This window comes from Muscardinus avellanarius, assembly GCF_963383645.1.
Source record: "Muscardinus avellanarius genome assembly, chromosome: 7".
Lineage (NCBI taxonomy): Eukaryota > Metazoa > Chordata > Mammalia > Rodentia > Gliridae > Muscardinus > Muscardinus avellanarius.
The window spans coordinates 9,894,511-9,912,577 of record NC_137793.1 but is presented as its reverse complement, the minus strand read 5'-3'; the positions used below and the strand labels follow the sequence as shown (position 1 = coordinate 9,912,577).

The following is an 18,067-nucleotide window of genomic DNA, read 5'->3' as shown; positions in this document are numbered from 1 at the left end:
AATAAATAAAAAAATAAAAAATAAAAAAAAAATAATAAAATAAATAAAATAGGACTGGGGGTGTGGCTCAGAGGTAGAATGCCCCATATAAGAAGAAGCAGGTACTGGATGTGATAATTTCAATGAGCTAGCTTCTAATTCTTCTACCTGGATTGGCCAACAAGTCATAGATATAATGTAACTAACTAAGCTCAGAGATGACTATTTATGAGTCAGTCTACCAATGATAGTTACCAATGAGAGACCAACAAATTATGCTGGGGCACAGAAAACATGCATCATGAAAGAAAACTATGAGTTGGGCGTGGTGGCGCTCACTTGTAAGCCCAGTACTTGGGAGGCTGAGACAGGAGGATCGTAGGTTCAAAGCCAGCCTCGGCAGCTTAGTAAAGCTCTCAGCAACTTAGTGAGACCCTGTATCCAAATAATATATAAAACAGGTCTGGGGTGTAGTCTGGAGGTAGAAAGCACCTGGCTTCCATCCCCAGTACCACCATCACAACAAAAAAAGTCTAAATGGACAGTTGACCAAAGGAAAGATACTTATGGCAAAAACAAAAACAAAAACAAAAAACCATGGACTGGAGTCTCTGAAACTGTGGGCCAAAATAAATCCTTCTTCCTCGAAGTTGTTCTTGTCGGGTTATTTTGGCCACAGCCTTACATTAGGTTAAAAAAAAAAAAGTCAGAAGAGTCTTACATACTCCCTTAGTCCATTTATGTAACATCCTGGAAATGGTAAAAATAGATGAACAGAAATCAGATCAGTGATAACTAGAGGTTGAGGCAAAGGAGGGAAATTGAATATAAAAGGGGTACAAACATTGTCTGGAAATATTCTATGCTAATTCCGGTAGTGGTGGCTATATGCCAGTATAAAATCATCAAAACTCATATAATTGTCCACCTAAATTTAACTTTACTATACACAAATTATTCCTCAATAAATCTAACTTCTAAAAATTCAACGTGGTAAGCGGGGTGTGGTAGTGCACACTTGTAAGCCCAGCATTTGGAGGCCGAGACAGAAGGATCATGGTTCACTGACAGCCTCAGCTACTTAGCTGAGGCCCTTTGCAACTCAATGAGACCCTGTTTCAAAATAAAAAATAAAAAATAGAGCTGGGGGTATAGCTCGAAGGTAGAATGCCCCTTAAAAGAACCGAGAGGAAAGTAAGTTCACACAAGGGAGCTTTGCTGAACAGACTGCGGCCTAGCCATCTAGGTCACACGATGCATTCATTTGATGACTATAACTATATATTAGTCCGTACTTATCCGAAGATTCACTTTCTGTGGTTTCAGTTGCCACGGTCTGTCACAGTGTGCAAATATTAAATAAAGAATTTCAGAAATAAACAACTAATTTTTATTTGGTGCCTGGGGTTGGACACGGAGTCTTATATTTGCTAGGCAAATGCTCTACCACTGAAATAAATCCCCAACTTTGAAATAAGCAATTTATAAGTTTTACATGGTGCAACATTCTGAATAGCATGATGCAATGTCAGTGCTTCCAAGCTCCGGCCCGCTCAGAATGCGAATGACCCCTCTGTCCAGAGTATCCATGTTGTATATACTACCTGCCCCTTAGTCACTCAGTAGCCGTTATTGGTTATCAGATAGAGTATTGCAGTACTTTTTATTTTCAGGGCTGGGGACTGAACCCAGGGACATTCTCCAGCCAAGTTACACCCTCAGCCCTATTTATTATTCTTTTTTCCTTCCTTCCTTTCTTTATTTTGCAGTACTAGGGATGGAACCCAGGGGCATTCTACCTCTGAGCTACACCCCCAGCCAGATTTTTTATTCTTTATTTTGAAACAAAGTCTCACTGAGTTGCGGAGGGCCTAAGTACTAGCTGAGTGTGTCTTCAAACCGTGATCCTTCTGTCTCAGCCTCCCAAATGCTGAGATTAAAGGCGTGTGTCACCACGCCTGGCTTATTCTTTATTTTGAAACAGGGTCTCACTGAGTTGTGGAGGGCCTCACAAAGTTGTTGAGGCTGGCCATGAACCTGCAATCCTCCTGTCTCTCAGCCTCCCAAGTAGTAGGACTACAAGTGTATATCAACACACTCAGCTAAGCAATTCTTGTTTTACATAAAAATGCCCCCAAAGTGCAAGAGGAGTGATGCTAGCAATTCAAATAGGTGAAAGAGAAGCTGTAAAGTGCTTTTTTTATTTCAGTGAAAAAAAATCAAAGTATAACAAAATTGGAGGGGGACCGCATTAACTTTGATTACAGCACAATGGTGTAATTATTCTTAGTTATTGTTATTATCTTACCGCACTTGATCCTAGGTATGGCCTTTAGGAAAAAGTAAAATAAATACATATAGGGTTTGGAACTATATGTGGCATGAGTCATCCACTAGGGGTCTCTTTGGAGGGCTGGGCAATGAAGTCACCCAGGGAGGAGCTAAATAAAAAAAAAAAAAATATTTTTTTCTGAATAGGAGGCAGTAAAGCCAATAAGTTGGGGAATTTATGCTCTAGGTGCTAAGAATATACCTAGAGTGATATAAACAGACAAAGGGCCTGTTTATAAACTTTGCATTGGGTTGAAAGACTCAAACAAATATCCTACACTGAGATGGTTTCAGTTAACAATGAGTTCTATGAAGAATATAGAATATGTATAAAGGGGTTTTGGGGCACCCTCCAAGGGCATTATCAGTATCATGCTACCTTTTTCGGTGGCCAGGGAAGAATTCAACCATATTTGTCCAGAGACCTGAATAAAGTGGGGAGTGAGGCATGTGACTATCTCCAGATGGAGTGCTGCAGGCAGAGGCAGAGGCCCCGGGGAAGGGAGGTGCTGGACAATTTTGAGAGAAAGAAAGCAAACCAGTGCCGCTGGAGAAGAGTGAGCATGGATCTGAGAGACAGTGAAAGACTAGATTTTGTAGGGTTTTACATAAGCCATGGTAAGGACATTAAATTTTATTCTAAATATAACAGAAAGCCATGGGAAATTTTGCATAGAGGAATGATAGGATCTGTCTTACTTTTTTTTTTTTTTCCCTTTGCAGTACTGGGGATGGAACCCAGGGACATTCTACCTCTGAGCTACACCCCCAGCCCTATTTTTTTATTCCTTATTTTGAAACAGGGTCTGAGTTGCAAAGGGTCTAAGTAGCTGAGGCTGGCCACAAACCGCGATCCTCCTGTTTCAGCCACCCAAATGCCGGAATTACAAGCGTGTGCCACCACGCCCAGCTTGTCAGCTTGTCTTACATTTTAAGACAGTGTGGTAAACAGACACCAAAGAGGACCAAAAAATAGAAGTGGAAGCCAGGCGTGGTGGCGCACGCTTGTAATCCCAGTGTTCAGGAGGCTGAGACCGGAGGATCACGGTTCACAGCCAGCCTCAGCTACTACTTAGTGAGGCCCTTTGCAACTCAGTGAGACCCTGTTTCAAAATAAAGTATAAAAAATAGGGCTGGAGGTGTAGCTCAGAGGTAGAGTGCCCCTGGGTTCCAGCCTCAGTACTGCTAAAAGAAAAAAATATATATATAGAAGTAGAAAACTACTTGGGAGGCTCTTTCAGGAGTCTAAGTGAGAAAGGATGGAGTGGACTGGAATCATCGCAGCGGGAATGGTGAAAATTAGTAAAATGGGAGGCTGTACTTATTTTAAATAGACCTAATACAGGAAAGGTTGGTATGGCGGTTTTAGGAGAAAAAGAATTCTCCTTGGATTCAACCTTTGCAGCTGAGTAAAGATTATCTCATACAGCTGGACACAGGGGTGTGAGGAGCTGACAGGAGGGGGTGTTTCAGGCCCACATTACTATCACCTGGATGTTATCAGCTGGATCATATACGACTAGGAAGTGGTTTGAGAAGCGAGTCCTAGGGGAGTGCGTATGATCTAGTGTGGCAAATTCTCTTGACAGGTGGAATAGAATGACCTAGAAAAACTGAAGTGGGGGAAAGGTTTGGATGGGGGAGGAACCTCTAGATTAAAAGGTGATTAAAAGACACATCAGACAATCAAAAAGGGTAGGCCTTCTGTGGAGCCTAAGATAATTAGAATTCAAATACAGATCTGCTAGCTGTTTATATGAAAGAATTATTAGTTTGTTTAAAATAAGACAATGATCCTATGATTATATATGAAAAAGACATCTAGATACGCATGCTGATATAGAGATGAAATGATGTCTATGGGAAGATAATTACTGAAGTTGGGTGGCTTGGAGTCTCTAATTATATTTGGAATTATATTTGGAATTATTAATTATATTTGGAATTATCTACAATAGTTTAAAAAAATAAAATAAAAGAATCTTCTTCTTCTTCTTCTTCTTATTATTATTATTATTTTCTTTTTTTGGTGGTACTGGGGGTGGAACCCAGAGGCTTTCTACTTCCGGGCTATACTCCCAGACCCATTTTCTATTTTATTTGGAAACAGGGTCTCACTAAGTTGCTGAGAGCCTCACTAAGCAGGTGAGGCTGGCTTCGAACCTGCGCGATCCTCCTGTCTCAGCCTCCCAAGCACGGGGATTACAAGCGTGCACCACCACGCCCGGCAAGAATCTTATTTTTTAGGAGATAAAGTTGATAACTTTTATTGGAATAATCTTATCTTTTATGTGCAATGTGCTTTAAGACTCCCATGAATTTAGAAATTTGTGACACTTCTTGTGAGAATAACTCCCAATCAAACTTTTTCACTTGGCAATTTGTGGCCTGCACATATAATAGACATCTCCGAATTCCTAAATGACAATAAAAGCTCAAGGATGGTGAAGAAATGGAGGTTCAGAGCCTGGTGTTGTGGCACACACTTGTAATCCCAGCATTCGGGAGGCTGAGACAGGAGGATCACGGCTCGCAGCCAGCCTCAGCTACTACTTAGTGAGGCCCTTTGCAAATCAGTGAGACCCTGTTTCAAAATAAAGAATAAAAAATAGGGCTGGGGGTGTAGCTCGGAGGTAGAATGCCCCTGGGTTCCATCCTCAGTACCGCAAAAAGAAAAGAAAAAGAAAAAAAACCAGAATATGTTTTTTCCAATCATGTTCACAAATATTTATAGATGTTAAGAAATAGCCGGGCGTGGTGGCCCAAGCTTGTAATCTCAGCATTCTGGAGGCTGAGACTGGAGGATCGCAGTTCGCGGACAGCCTCAGCTACTTAGTGAGCCACTCCGTAACTTAGTGAGACCCTGTTTCAAAATAAAGAATAAAAAATAGGGCAGGGGGTATAGCTCTGAGGTTGAATGCCCCTGAGTTCGATCCCCAGGCCCGCAAAAAAAAAAAAAAAAAAAAAAAAAGAGAGAAAGTAAATACAAATAACAGATAGTGCCCCGTTTAATTTTTGTAAACATTATTTTTGACAGTGGGGTCATGTTGATATAAGCTTTAAAGATACCTGCTTATCCATATTTTCTATTTGTTTTACCGTAAAGCCAATGGAAGGCTTAATTTTAAGCGTTATAATTAAAACGGTGGGGAAAAACTACCAGCTACTGCTTTTACTGGCGGAAAGTACAAAGAAATATACTCTACAGACGGCTAGACGCTACCTGGCCAAACAAACGCAGAGGGCGGCGGGACACACCTGGGAGAGAAGGCGCGGGGCTGGAGGGAGAGATGCGCAGGCGCAGTAGCGAGCCGCCGGTCCGAAGGCGGGACTAGACCGCGGCTAAAGGACAGCCGTTACAGCCAATCGAAACACAGCATCGTAGCTTTTTCCGGAGGAGGAAACCGGAAGTCGCGTTTCGACTGCAGTAGCGAAGGCGCCTGTGAGTGTAAGCGCAGAACCAAGGTGAGCAGACGGCGGGTGGTCGGGTCCGTGGTGTGCGCACATTTTTTCCTTCCCGAGCCGCCGGCTTCCTTTGGGTTGGGCTGGGTCTGGGCGGCCTCGGAGGCGCTGCCTCGGTTTCCCCGCGCATCCCTACGGGAGTGGCCTCCCGCCCCTCTCTTGGAGGCTGGGTGCACAGCCCGGCCTCCGCTCTCTGCAGCCTCCGGCCTCCGTGTCGGGCCGCGAGCCGGCCGGAGGTCGGGAGGCCTGGGCCCTGGCCGGGCCGCTGGGTGTCCACGCTGTGTGGCCTTGGCGAGTCCTTTGCCCTCTCTGGCTCTTTGTAAAACGAGAATAACCGTCCTTGTCTCCTCCCTCCCCTTCCATCGGTGAAATCAGCTGGGTTGTGGGGGTGGGGAGGGTGGAGGAGGGGTCGATTCCTAGCCTAAAGGATATTCGTCTGGAGAGGTTTTTTATTTTTATTATTAATTTTTCTGGCGGTACTGGGGTGGAACCCAGGGGCATTCTACTTCCCAGCTATACCTCCAGCCCTATTTTTCATTCTTTACTTTGAAATAGGGTCTAACTCAGTTGCGGAGGGCCTCACTATGTAGCTGAGGCTGGGGGCGAACCGCGATCCTCCTGCCTCAGCCTCCCCCAAGTACTGGGATTCCAAGCGTGCACCACTGTACCCGGCTGGAGAGATTTCTTAAAGGACAGTGCGAGGGGTCCCATTCACAGTAGACAGGACTCTGGTTTGCCTTTTAGTGAAGCCAGCGCTCCATCCCGGAGCAAAGGCCAGAAAGTGTGAGTCTGAAAACCAGCTACAATACTTAGGGGTAGTTCTTCAGTTCTCAAAAGTTTTTTCTAAAGAAGCGATGGAAAACCTGATACCTGTAATATCGCAAGTTCTGATTGTACAGTTAGAAGCTTAGTGGTTTACTAGAGTTTGCACTTTTGAGCTTTAAGGACCTGATGTACCATTTTGCCTTTGGATATCCTTCCCCACTTTGAGATTGGGCATCTTCATCTCTAAGTTAAGTTGGAAATATATTTAATTCATAGAATTGTTATAAAACAATGTGCACTTTTTTGTGTAGTACTGGGGGTGGAACCCAGGGACCTTCTATCTCCAGGCTACAACCCCCAGACAAGTTTTTTATATTTTACTTGGAAACAGGTTCACACTAAGTTGCTGAGAGCCTCACTAAGTAGCTGAAGCTTACTTTCAACCTATGCGATCCTTCTGTCTTAGCCAACCAAGTACTGGGATTACAAGCATGTGCCGCCACGGCTGGCCAACAATGTGCTTTTTATGTCTATTACTTTTTTTTTGGTGGTACTGGGGTTCCTGGAAGCCCTTGTACCTCCGGGCTACACTCCCAGACCTATTTTTACATTTTTATTTGGAAACAGGGTCTCCTAAGCCAGCGCGCGGGGCTGGCTTCGAACCTGCGCGATCCTCCTGTCTCTGCCTCCCAAGTGCGGGGATGACAAGCGTGCCCCAGCACACCGGGCTATGTCTATTACTTTTACAAAATGACTTCCAACCTAAAGGGGCTTGGGTGGGGTGAAACCTGGGCTGTCTAAAAAAAATTTTTTTTTTTTTTTTTTGTGTGTGTGTGTATGTGTGTGATATTGGGGATTGAACTCAGAGGCATTCCACCTCTGAGCTATACCCCCACCCCTATTTTTTATTTTGAGACAGGATCTCACTAAGTTGCAGAGGGCCTCACTCAGTAGCTGAGGCTGGTCATAAACCTGTGATCCTCCTATCTCAGCCTCTCAAGTACTGAGATTACAATTGTGCGCCACCACGCCCTCCTTGTCTAAAATTTATATTGAAGAATCAGATCAGTGTTAATTGTCTGGCTTTGTTAATTGCATCGTGGTTGGAAGTGGACAATCTTGTTTCAGGAATATATACTGAAGTGTTCAGAGGTAAAGCGATGAGAAACCAATAAAGCAAATAAGGGGAACTTAATATTAGAGACTAACTTTTCTCGCTGGGCATGGTGGTGCACGTATGTAATCCCCGCACTTGGGAGGCAGAGACAGGAGGATCGCATGGGTTCGAAGCCAGCCTCAGCTACTTAGTGAGGCTTTCAGCAACTTAGTGAGACCCTGTTTCCAAATAAAATATATATTAAAAAAAAGGTCTGGGAGTATAGCCTGGAGGTAGAAAGCCTCTGGGTTCCACCCCTAGTACCACCAAAAAAAAAAAAAAAAGAGAGAGAGAGAGACTATTCTGTAAATCCAAATTTCCATTAAAATGGAAGTTTGAAAAACTCAATTTTAACTATTTGCAACTGAAATAAGAGTATTATAAGCAATTGAAATATATATGTGTGTGTGTATATATATATATATATATATAATTTGTATAGGTTTTTATGATACCCTTCTACCCTTGTTTTTTTAATGATTATATTACATAGATACTCTATTTTATCCGGCCCTCATATCGATGAAAAAATGAATTATTTCCAGTTTTTCCTACCCTTTCCAAACAGTCAGTGTTAATTTTGTCAAACTATAAGTTGTGTTTGGTTTTGGAAATCAATCTATAGCAGAAAGCGAAGGGGATTGTGATTTAAGATTGGAAGTCAGCGTGTGTACTCTGGCTAAGAAAAGAGTAGAGAAATGGGGCATAACTAACTGATAGGGGTGTGGAATCCAGAAAATTTTCTTTATAGTCGAGAAGATGCTACAGAATTTTTTTGGGGGGGCCGTGGGGGTGGAACCTAAAGGCATTCTACCTCCAAGCCACACCTCTAGACCTATTTTTTCTTTATCTTTGAAACAGGGTCTCACTAAGTTGTGAAGTGCCTCACTAAGCTGAGGCTGGCCGAAAACCTGCGCTCCTCTTGCCTCAGCCTTCCAAGTGTTGGAATTATAAGTGTGCACCACTGTGCCCAGCTCAGAATATTCTTTTAATGGTGATAGAGATATTAAGGAGAGAAAGGAGAATGTGCATATGGCTGATAATGCCTAAGTAGAAAAGAATTATAACCTTTCCCTACTGTAAGTGTTAATTTTAGAAACTAAGAAGCCGGGCATGGTGGCGGACGCTTGTAATCAGAGCACTTGGGAGGCTGAGACTGGAGGATCGTGGTTCGAGGACAGCCTCAACTACTTAGTAAGGCACTCTGTAACTTAGTGAGACCCTGTTTCAAAATAAAAAATAGGGCAGGGGGTGTAGCTTGGAGGTTGAATGCCTTGGGTTCTATCCCCAGACCTGCAAAAAAAAAAAGAAGAAAAACGAAGGAGATCATTTTGTCCCAGACTCCAAACTTATCAGAAGAGAATATTCTGTCTGTAGTCATTAAATGTGACAATTTGTCTTGAAAGCTCTTATCTAAGTCTTTATGGTCTGTTCTTCTAGGCTCCGGATCTTCCACAATGGGTGAACCTCAACAAGTGAGTGCGCTTCCACCGCCTCCGATGCAGTATATCAAGGAATACACAGACGAGAACATTCAAGAGGGCCTGGCTCCCAAGCCTCCGCCTCCGATAAAAGACAGTTACATGATGTTTGGCAACCAGTTCCAGTGTGATGATCTTATCATCCGCCCTTTGGAAAGTCAGGGCATCGAACGGCTTCATCCTATGCAGTTCGATCACAAGAAAGAACTGAGGAAACTCAATATGTCTATTCTTATTAATTTTTTGGACCTTTTAGATATCCTGATAAGGAGCCCTGGAAGTATAAAACGAGAAGAAAAACTAGAAGACCTTAAGCTGCTTTTTGTACACGTGCATCATCTTATAAATGAATACCGGCCCCACCAAGCGAGAGAGACCCTGCGAGTCATGATGGAGGTCCAGAAACGGCAGCGGCTTGAAACGGCCGAGAGGTTTCAGAAGCACCTGGAGCGAGTCATTGAGATGATCCAGAACTGCCTGGCTTCCCTGCCTGATGATCTGCCCCATTCCGAAGCAGGGGTCAGAGTCAAAACGGAACCAATGGACGCTGATGATGGCAACAGTTGCACTGGACAGAATGAGCAACAAAGGGAAAGTTCAGGTCACAGGAAGGACCAGATTATCGAGAAAGATGCCGCCTTGTGTGTCCTCGTTGATGAAATGAACGAGAGGCCATGAAGGGTGTTTCTCTTCATTTCTTATTTTGGCAAATGACATATATTAGTTTATTTTCTCTGAACAGTCTTTAAAAAGGCATAACTAAACACATAAAGGTGTTGTTTTTTCTTGACTCCAGCTTTTCATTTATGAGATGTTGCAGGCAGTCATTTCACTGAGTAACAAGCATAGACAAATGTGTACCTACATTAAGAGTAACTAACAGCTGGGTGTGGTAGCACAGGCTTGTAATCCCTTACTTGGGAGGCTGAGACAGGGATCACAGGTTCAAGGTTAGCCATAGCAGTGTAGGGAGACTCTCATCAAAAGACAAAAGTTTACAAGGGTTGGGGATATATCTCAGAGGTAGAATGCCCCTGCCTTTAGTCCTCAATCCCAAACACCCCCCCACAGTAACAAGCAAAGTGTTGCTGTATAGGATATTTCTGGTTTTAGAGTTGTAATAAAACTTGAAGATATCCTCAGTAATAACAAGCTTTCATCTTTGAAAAGTAAATTTGCCATTTGCTTTAAAAATGGTGGTTAGATACTGACCTATATAAATGTGAAATTGTGGACCTTATTAAATATTCTGCTTAATCTTCCCAGAGTCGTGTAGCATAAGAGAGGAACTGTGTGGAATTAAAAATTACTTTTTCTCCTGAGTACTCCTGTAGACTCAGTATCTCATCCTCTTCTCCCTGTCCTGCACGGGAATTTAGGGGTGAGGGGGTCCTATAAGTTATTTTTCCTGTCACTCAGGTAATACGTCCATTGTTCGCTTTAGTTTTGGGCATTCATTGTAATAATGAGGATGCTAAGTAGTTAACTACACATCTCCTTTAAATCTGAGCTGAGGTTTGCTTAAGGCCAGAAACCAGTAACAGGAAAAGGCTTTGGTGGAAGAGACTGCTAGATGTCTGCCAAAGATTTTTGCATTTTGAGATACACTGCTGAGATACGGCTGCCCAGCTAAGGGGTCCTAAGTGCGTGAGGCCCAGTGACTGCATTTAGACAGTGGAGTAAGTAGGAATCCAGGTCTGCCCGTTAGATTTCTCGCATGAGCCTCCATTTTCTCCTGCTTGTTATTTAGATGGGTGTCTCTGGGATAGCTTTGAAGCTACTTGAAGATGATAGATATTCAGTTTGGTCCTTGAACAGTTGTGAGGACTGTTTTCATTAACACAGTTTCTCTCCTGGCTAATTTGGCTTTACTGAGCAAGAAATAAACTTGTATTCGTTTAAACTTTTATTCTGTACTTTGTTCACTCCTCCCACTCCACCCTGCCTCCAGGTCTTGGTGGAGAGGTAGCCTTGTGTCAGGATCCCTCCTGCCATTCTCACTGTAGGCCAGGGTTCTCAAAATGTGGTTGGGAGCTGAGCGCTTGTAATCCCTGCGCTTGGGAGGCTGAGACAGGACAGCACAGGTTCGAAGCCAGCCTCAGCTACTTAGTGAGGCCATCAACAACTTAATGAGACCCTGTTTCCAAGTAAAATATAAAATAGGTCTGGGAGTATAGCCCTGAGGTAGAAAGCCTCTGGAACCCCAGTACCACCAAACAAATGTGGTTGGGCCTACAGACTAGCCTCACTTGGGGATTTGTTAGAAACAAATTGTTAGAAGCACAGTTCTCCGGCTTCACCCCAGATTTTCTGAATCAGAAGAAGCTGGTTTTTAACAAGCCTTCTATGTGATTCTGATGCAAACTCAAGATTAAGAACAGGAGTGGATGTAATACCACTTCGTGTCTCCACTCTTGATTCCTCCCGGTTTCTAGCAATGGATTTGTTCCATTAAGATCTCATTGGTGCCAGGCGTGGTGGCGCACACTTGTAATCCCCATGCTTGGGAGGCCGAGACAGGAGGATCGCGCTAATTCGAAGCCAGCTTTGCTGGCTTAAGAGACCCTGTTTGCAAATAAAAAAAATATAAAATAGTTCTGGGAGTGTAGCCCGGAGGTGGAAGGGTTTCCAGGAACCCTAGTACCAAAAAATAAATAAATAAATAAATAAAGATCTCATTGGTGTTTAGTTTAAAATGTTGCCTTTGGCCAGTTAATGAGAAATGAGCAAGGAGACACTTCTTTACCAGGTATGAGGTCTGGACCAATCGTAATTCTTTTTTTCTAGCATGTATTGGTACAGACCTTTGATCTCCTGAGATTCCAGTTGAATAGTCTAGGTCTCTTGAGCTCTAATTGAAGTGAAGACCTTCCTATCCCCTTGTAAGGGAACAAGATACAAATTGCAAATCCGGGCGTGGTGATGCAGTTTGTAATTCCTGCACTTAGGAGGCTGAGACAGGAGGATCACACAGGTTCAGAGTCAGCCTCAGCTACTTAATGAGGCTCTCAGCAACTTAGTGAGACCCTGTTTCCAAATAAAATATAAAATAGGTCTGGGAGTGTGGCCTGGAGGTAGAAAGCCCCTGGGTTCCACCCACAGTACCACAAAAACAAAACAAAAAAACAAATTGCATAGGGATTGAGAAACTCATTTTGAATCAGCTTCGGGGAGGGTGCTGGGCTGAGGTACAAAATCAATTTGGGGCTACTTTAAAAATTCTTGCAGATAAGGATCATGTAACATCATTAGGAGTTACAACTATATATGAATGTATGTGGGGGGGGGGGCTGGATTAAAATACCAGGGGAAATCTACATAGGATCTGGAGGATCTGGTCTTGGAATGTGTAGGACCTGACAGTAACTCTTAGAGATTTGTGATGGGAACTTTTCTGCAGTGGGGCGAAGACGCGTTAGCAGGCCAGTAGTTACCACAAACGTAAGCCTTATAGAAGATCTTTTAGTCTTGTGAAGATGAAAATACATTCCCGTATACCTACTTAGAATGAACATTCCTAAAAGAGGTATTGAAGGAAAGTATCTGAAAGAATCACCCACGTGACCCTTGAAATGGCTGACGCCCAGACTCAGATTCTGACTCAGTTTTCTAGTGGCTCCTGGCACTGGTTTTAAGAAATCTACAGATGGTTAAAAGGCACTGTGCTATTCAGTGCTTTATTACTGGTGACAGAAGCCCTGCGTGGGGTGGCGAAAGCACAAAGGGGAATGAATTTGTTAGAAGGATGCGGGTTTGTTACACAATGGAGGAGAGATTGAACGTGGAGACCACAAGGAAGACAGGAAGGATGATGATGTAGGTGGAGAAACGGGTGGTCAGTTCTTAAGCATTACAGATTCTTCCCAACTTACCGTGGGCTTATTCTTGATAAACCTATGGTAAGTTGAAAATATAGTAAGTAGAACGTGTGTATGTGTGTGTGCACACGTAAGAGAGAGATACTGGGGATTGAACCTAGGGGCATTCTACCTCTAAGTTTTACCCAAACCTTTTATTTTTGGTTGTATATATGTATGTATTTATTTTGCAGTACTGGGGATTGAGTCCAGGGGCATTCTGCCTCTGAGCTCCACCCCCAACACTTTTTTATTTATTTTTGAAACAGTTTCCCTAAGTTGTGGAAGGCCTCACCAAGTAGCTGAGGCTGGCCGTGACCCCACAATTTTGTCTCAGCCTCCTAAGTACAGGGATTACCGGCATGCACCACCACACCTGGCCTTTTTTTTTTTTTTTTTCCCCCCCATACTGGGAATTGAAACCAGGGGCATTCTACCTCTGAGCTACACTCCTAGCCCTATTTTTTTATTCTTTATTTTCAAACAGGGTCTCACTAAGTTTCAGAGGGCCTCGCTAAGTAGCTGAGTTACAAGCATATGTCTTTTTTATTTTAAAACGGGGTTTCTTTAGGTTGCTGAGTTTGTCCTTCAGCTGTAATTCTCCAGTCTCAGCTTCCCAAGAACTTGGATAATAGGCATGTGCCACTACCCCAAGCAGAAAATGCATTTAACATACCTAATCTACCAAGTGTCATAGTTTAATCTACCTTAAATATGCTGAGAATAATTTTATTATTCTGCATTTGGGCATCGAGAGGGTATTATCTATTGCCAGTCCATGAAAAGATCAAAATTGGAAGTACAGTTTCTACTGGTCTTGCCATTTTCATACCATCATAAGGTTAAAACATCCTAAATTGGCCAAGTCAGGTGGCACATAACTATAATCCCAGCTACTTTGGAGCTGGAGGCACGAGTTGGGGCCAGCCCAAGCAACTTAGATACTGGCTCAAAATAAAAAGGGCTAAGGATGTAGGTCAGTGGTACTGTTTATCTAATTTGTATTTGGCCCTGGGTTCAGTAACACACACATGCATGCATGAAATAAATTGAACCATTTTAAGTCAGAAACTTTGTATCTATCACTATCTGGAAGTTGCTTTTTAAATAGACATTAAAAAAAAGAATTGAAGGGAGGCTAATTAACCAGCTAGGCCTGAGGAATTAAGGGATTGCACACCTGATTTTAACTGGGCCAGTCAGCAGACCTGGGTCCTGTAAGAATGTAACCCCCTCTAATGTCCACGTGCGGAAGAAATTGTTTCTCAGAGAAAGGAAGGGATGCTGAGCTAACAATATGTATCTCCTGCACGTTTAAGCACAGGTAAGCTTTGACACAAATAGCAAAAGTAAACATTATACAGACATCTATATGAAAGTAGATTCCTCCCAATTACTCATTAATTCATTCTATCCATTTGGAGAATACTTGCTGTGGTCCTTTCTATGCCTGACACGGGTTCAACTGGTAGATGAGTGGGGAGGGAGAGGGAAAATGGAAAAGAAATAATTTTAAAAATGAGTTAATTTTTGCAGGTGGTGAGTTTGGCTTAGTCACGCAGACAACGCACTCAAAAGAATCTTCCAGTTTTATCTTTATAGCCTATGAAAACACTTTGTCCACATTATCTTCTTTCCAAGGAATGTTTTCAAGGTCACATTTGCTATAGACTAGAAGACATCTACTTGTGTATTGTGTTTCAAAGAAACCATCTACCCTGAGCCTTGAGGTCACTGAAAACAGCAAGGGCAAATATCTCGTGAGGAAATAAAACGCTGGTATAATTTGCACATAGAAAGTCTATTATGGTGCTGATGTAGGGAGGGGGAGGCAGAGCTGGATAAAGGGCAGAAGTACAGGCTCTAGAAAGCCAAGGAAACAATGGGGCTTTTATCCTAAATCTGATGGGAAGTCAATTGAAAACACACAACTAGCACCTTGGAAAAAATCAATTGAAAACACAACTAGCACTGTTTTTATTGTTTCCACCCTGAAGTCGTTTATCCTTAAATCAACCCCATGAAACCCTATTGTTTTTACACCCATATTATAGATGAGGAAGTGGAAGCTCAGAAAGGTTGTATAATTTACCCAGGCCGCCCCACAGTGAGTGGCAAGAATCAGAATTCAAAGTGGGCGTTGCAGATTCAAAGTGTAAGTACTCAACCTCCATTCTCATCCCTCTCCACCCTACCATGCTGTTGTTAAGTCATACAGGTAAAAAATTATGAGGCCAGCAATGGGATCCAATATGTTACCTTGAAGATGAAGCTTGTAAATGCTACATCCTGCCAGGCTGCAGGGGGAGCAGAGTAGTAGATGGAAATTGAGTTCCATTATAATATATTCAAGCACATGCCTTACCTTAGACTTCTGTATCTTAGAGACGCCATGCTTAGCCGGGCGTGGTGGCGCAGGCCTGTGATCCCAGTACTTGAGGCTGAGACAGGAGGTTCCAGACTAGCCTCAGCCACTTAGTCAGACCCTGTTTAAAATTAAACAATAAAATAGGGTTGGGGTGTAGCTCGGAGGAAGAGTGCCCTGGGTTCAATCCCTGGTATTGAGAAAGAGGAGAGAGAGAGAGAGAGAGAGAGAGAGAGAGAGAGAGATTTTGAAGGCTTCTCTTAGTAAATTTTGTCCTTATTTTTTTATGAGTAATAAAAATGGAAGATTAAAGTTGTCACTTGCTCAGGTTGGAATCTAGGTCAGGAATCACCTGACCTTTTTTTTTTTGTATTGATCTAGTTAGTAAATATTTTAGGCATTGAGAACCCTATAGTTTCAACTACTTAACCGCTATGTCTCAAAAGCAGCTATAGACAGTAGGTACATAAGAGTACTATGTTCTAATACCCCTTTATCTATGAGCACTAAAATTTGAATTTCAATAATTTTCATTAGTAGTACCAAATCAGACTATAGATTGGCTGTAGCTGATGGGCTCTGATCTAGGTGGTTGGATTTTAAGCCCTAGAGTGTTAGCACACAGCTAGTAATGTATACTACCAAAATAAAACTGATAGAGCTGCTGGGCATTGTGGCGCATGACTTCAATTTCAGCAATTGGGGATCACAAGTGTGAGGCCAGTCCGGCCAACTTAGTGAGATGCTATCTTAAATTAACTAACCAACCAACTAACCAACCAACCAACCAACTAACCAACCCACTCACCCACCCACCAACCCACCGGCCAATCTGGGGATGTAGTTCAGTGGTCGAGTGCCCCTGGGTTCAGTCCTTACTGCCAAAAAGGACAAACACAAATGTATCAATAAATACAGATGACAGAGTGATCTTCAGAAGCTTTTTCTAAGGGGTCAATGAAATAATGGCCACAAAGCACTTACTAGAGTTCCTGGAACAGTACTTAACTGAGGGTCAGCTAATATTCTGGCTTTTTAAAGTAGTTTTACTTTAATTGGCAAATAATGGTTGTATATATTTATGGACTACAAAGTAATGTTTTCATACAAGTGTACTCTACTGAGTCGTGGCCTTTGCACACCACTGACCTTAGCATTAAATATTTGGGAAATGAGCCAGGTGTGGTGGAGCACGCTTGTAACCCCAGCATTTGGGAGGCTGAGATGGGAGAATCTGGTTTATGGAGAGACTCAGCTATTTAATGAGGCCCTTTGCAATTCAGTGAGACCCTGTTTCAAAATAAGAAATTAAAAAAAATAGGGCTGGGGTTGTAGCTCGGAGGTAGAATGCCCCTTGGTTCCATCCCCAGTACTGCAAAACAAACAAACAAGCAAACAAACAAACAAACGAAAAAAAAAAAGATTTGGTTTAAAATTGCAAAGTGGTAAACTTCCCAGTAGGTGGCGCACTTACCTCAGGTTTAAGAGGCTGCTGCCAGTTGTAGAAGACTAAAAAGAAGAACCCAGAGGTACATTCAATGATATCTTATTTTCTTACCTTACCTCTGGGTAGTTAAGAATTAAATTAAACTGTGTGTGGCGGTGCACGCATTTAATCCCAGTACTTGGGAGGCTGAGACAGGAGGATCACAGGTTCATGGCCAGCCTTAGCTACTTAGTGAGGCCCTCTGCAACTTAGTGAAAATTTGTTTTAAAATAAAGAATAAAACTGTAACCTGGAGCTGGGCGTGGTGGCACACGCTTGTAATCTCAGAGTTTGGGAGGCTGAGACAGGAGGATCGCACAGGTTTGAAGCCAGTCTCAGCTACTTAGTGAGGCTCTCATCAATTTAGTGAGACCCTGTTTCCAAATAAAGTATAAAATAGGTCTGGGAGTATAGCCCAGAGGTAGAAAAGCCCCTGGGTTCCACCTCCAGTACCACACACAAAAAACCAAATGAAATAAATGAAATAAAATAAAAAAATAGAGCCGGGCGTGGTGGCTCAGTTTGTAATTCCAGCATTTGGGAGGCTGAAACAGGAGGACTGTGGTTTGCAGACAGCCTCAGCTACTTAGTGAGGCCCTTTGCAACTCAGTGAGACCCTGTTTCAAAATAAAGAATAAAAAGATAGGGCTGGGGGTGGAAGTAGAATGCCCCTGAATTCAATCCTCAGTACCACAAAAGAGAATTAGATTAAATCTTTAGACACCTAATTGTATCTGTTTAATCAGAGACAGTTGGTGTTGCAAAACACTCCAGAATGCTAGAATCTGAACTCCATTTCTTTTCAGTCATGTAATCTTGATTTGGCATATTAACCTGCACGAAAACTCCATTTCTTTAACTGTGGTGGTGATAGCGCCCATCTCATAGTGTCATGTGGGGAATGAAAGAGTAGACCCACCCTGAGTTCTTCTGAAATTCATGTGCCCCCAAGAAACTTACTCCTTAGGTCTCAGTCTCGCCTATCATTGTAGATTCATCTGATTCAGAGTCACTATTACTTGCGGGGGATATTGATTTAAGAAAAAGGCACAAATAATAGCAGAAATGAAAAGGGGGCATTACTGTAAGATATAAGACAGTAAAAAATAAGAAAATATTGTGAGCCAGGTGTGGTGGTGCCCACTTGAAATCCCAGTACTTGAGAGGCTGAGACAGGAGGGTCAT

At 42.7% G+C, this 18,067-nt stretch overlaps 1 protein-coding gene across 1 annotated transcript; it reads left to right on the top strand.

Moving 5' to 3' along the window:
- Nucleotides 1-9,138: 9,138 nt before the first annotated feature.
- Nucleotides 9,139-9,852, top strand: MED7 (mediator complex subunit 7; the record flags this gene model as incomplete). Its single annotated transcript, XM_080698300.1, has 1 exon — nucleotides 9,139-9,852. The coding sequence occupies exon 1, from the start codon at nucleotides 9,151-9,153 to the stop codon at nucleotides 9,850-9,852; it is 702 nt and encodes a 233-aa protein (XP_080554426.1). The 5' UTR covers nucleotides 9,139-9,150.
- Nucleotides 9,853-18,067: the final 8,215 nt, after the last annotated feature.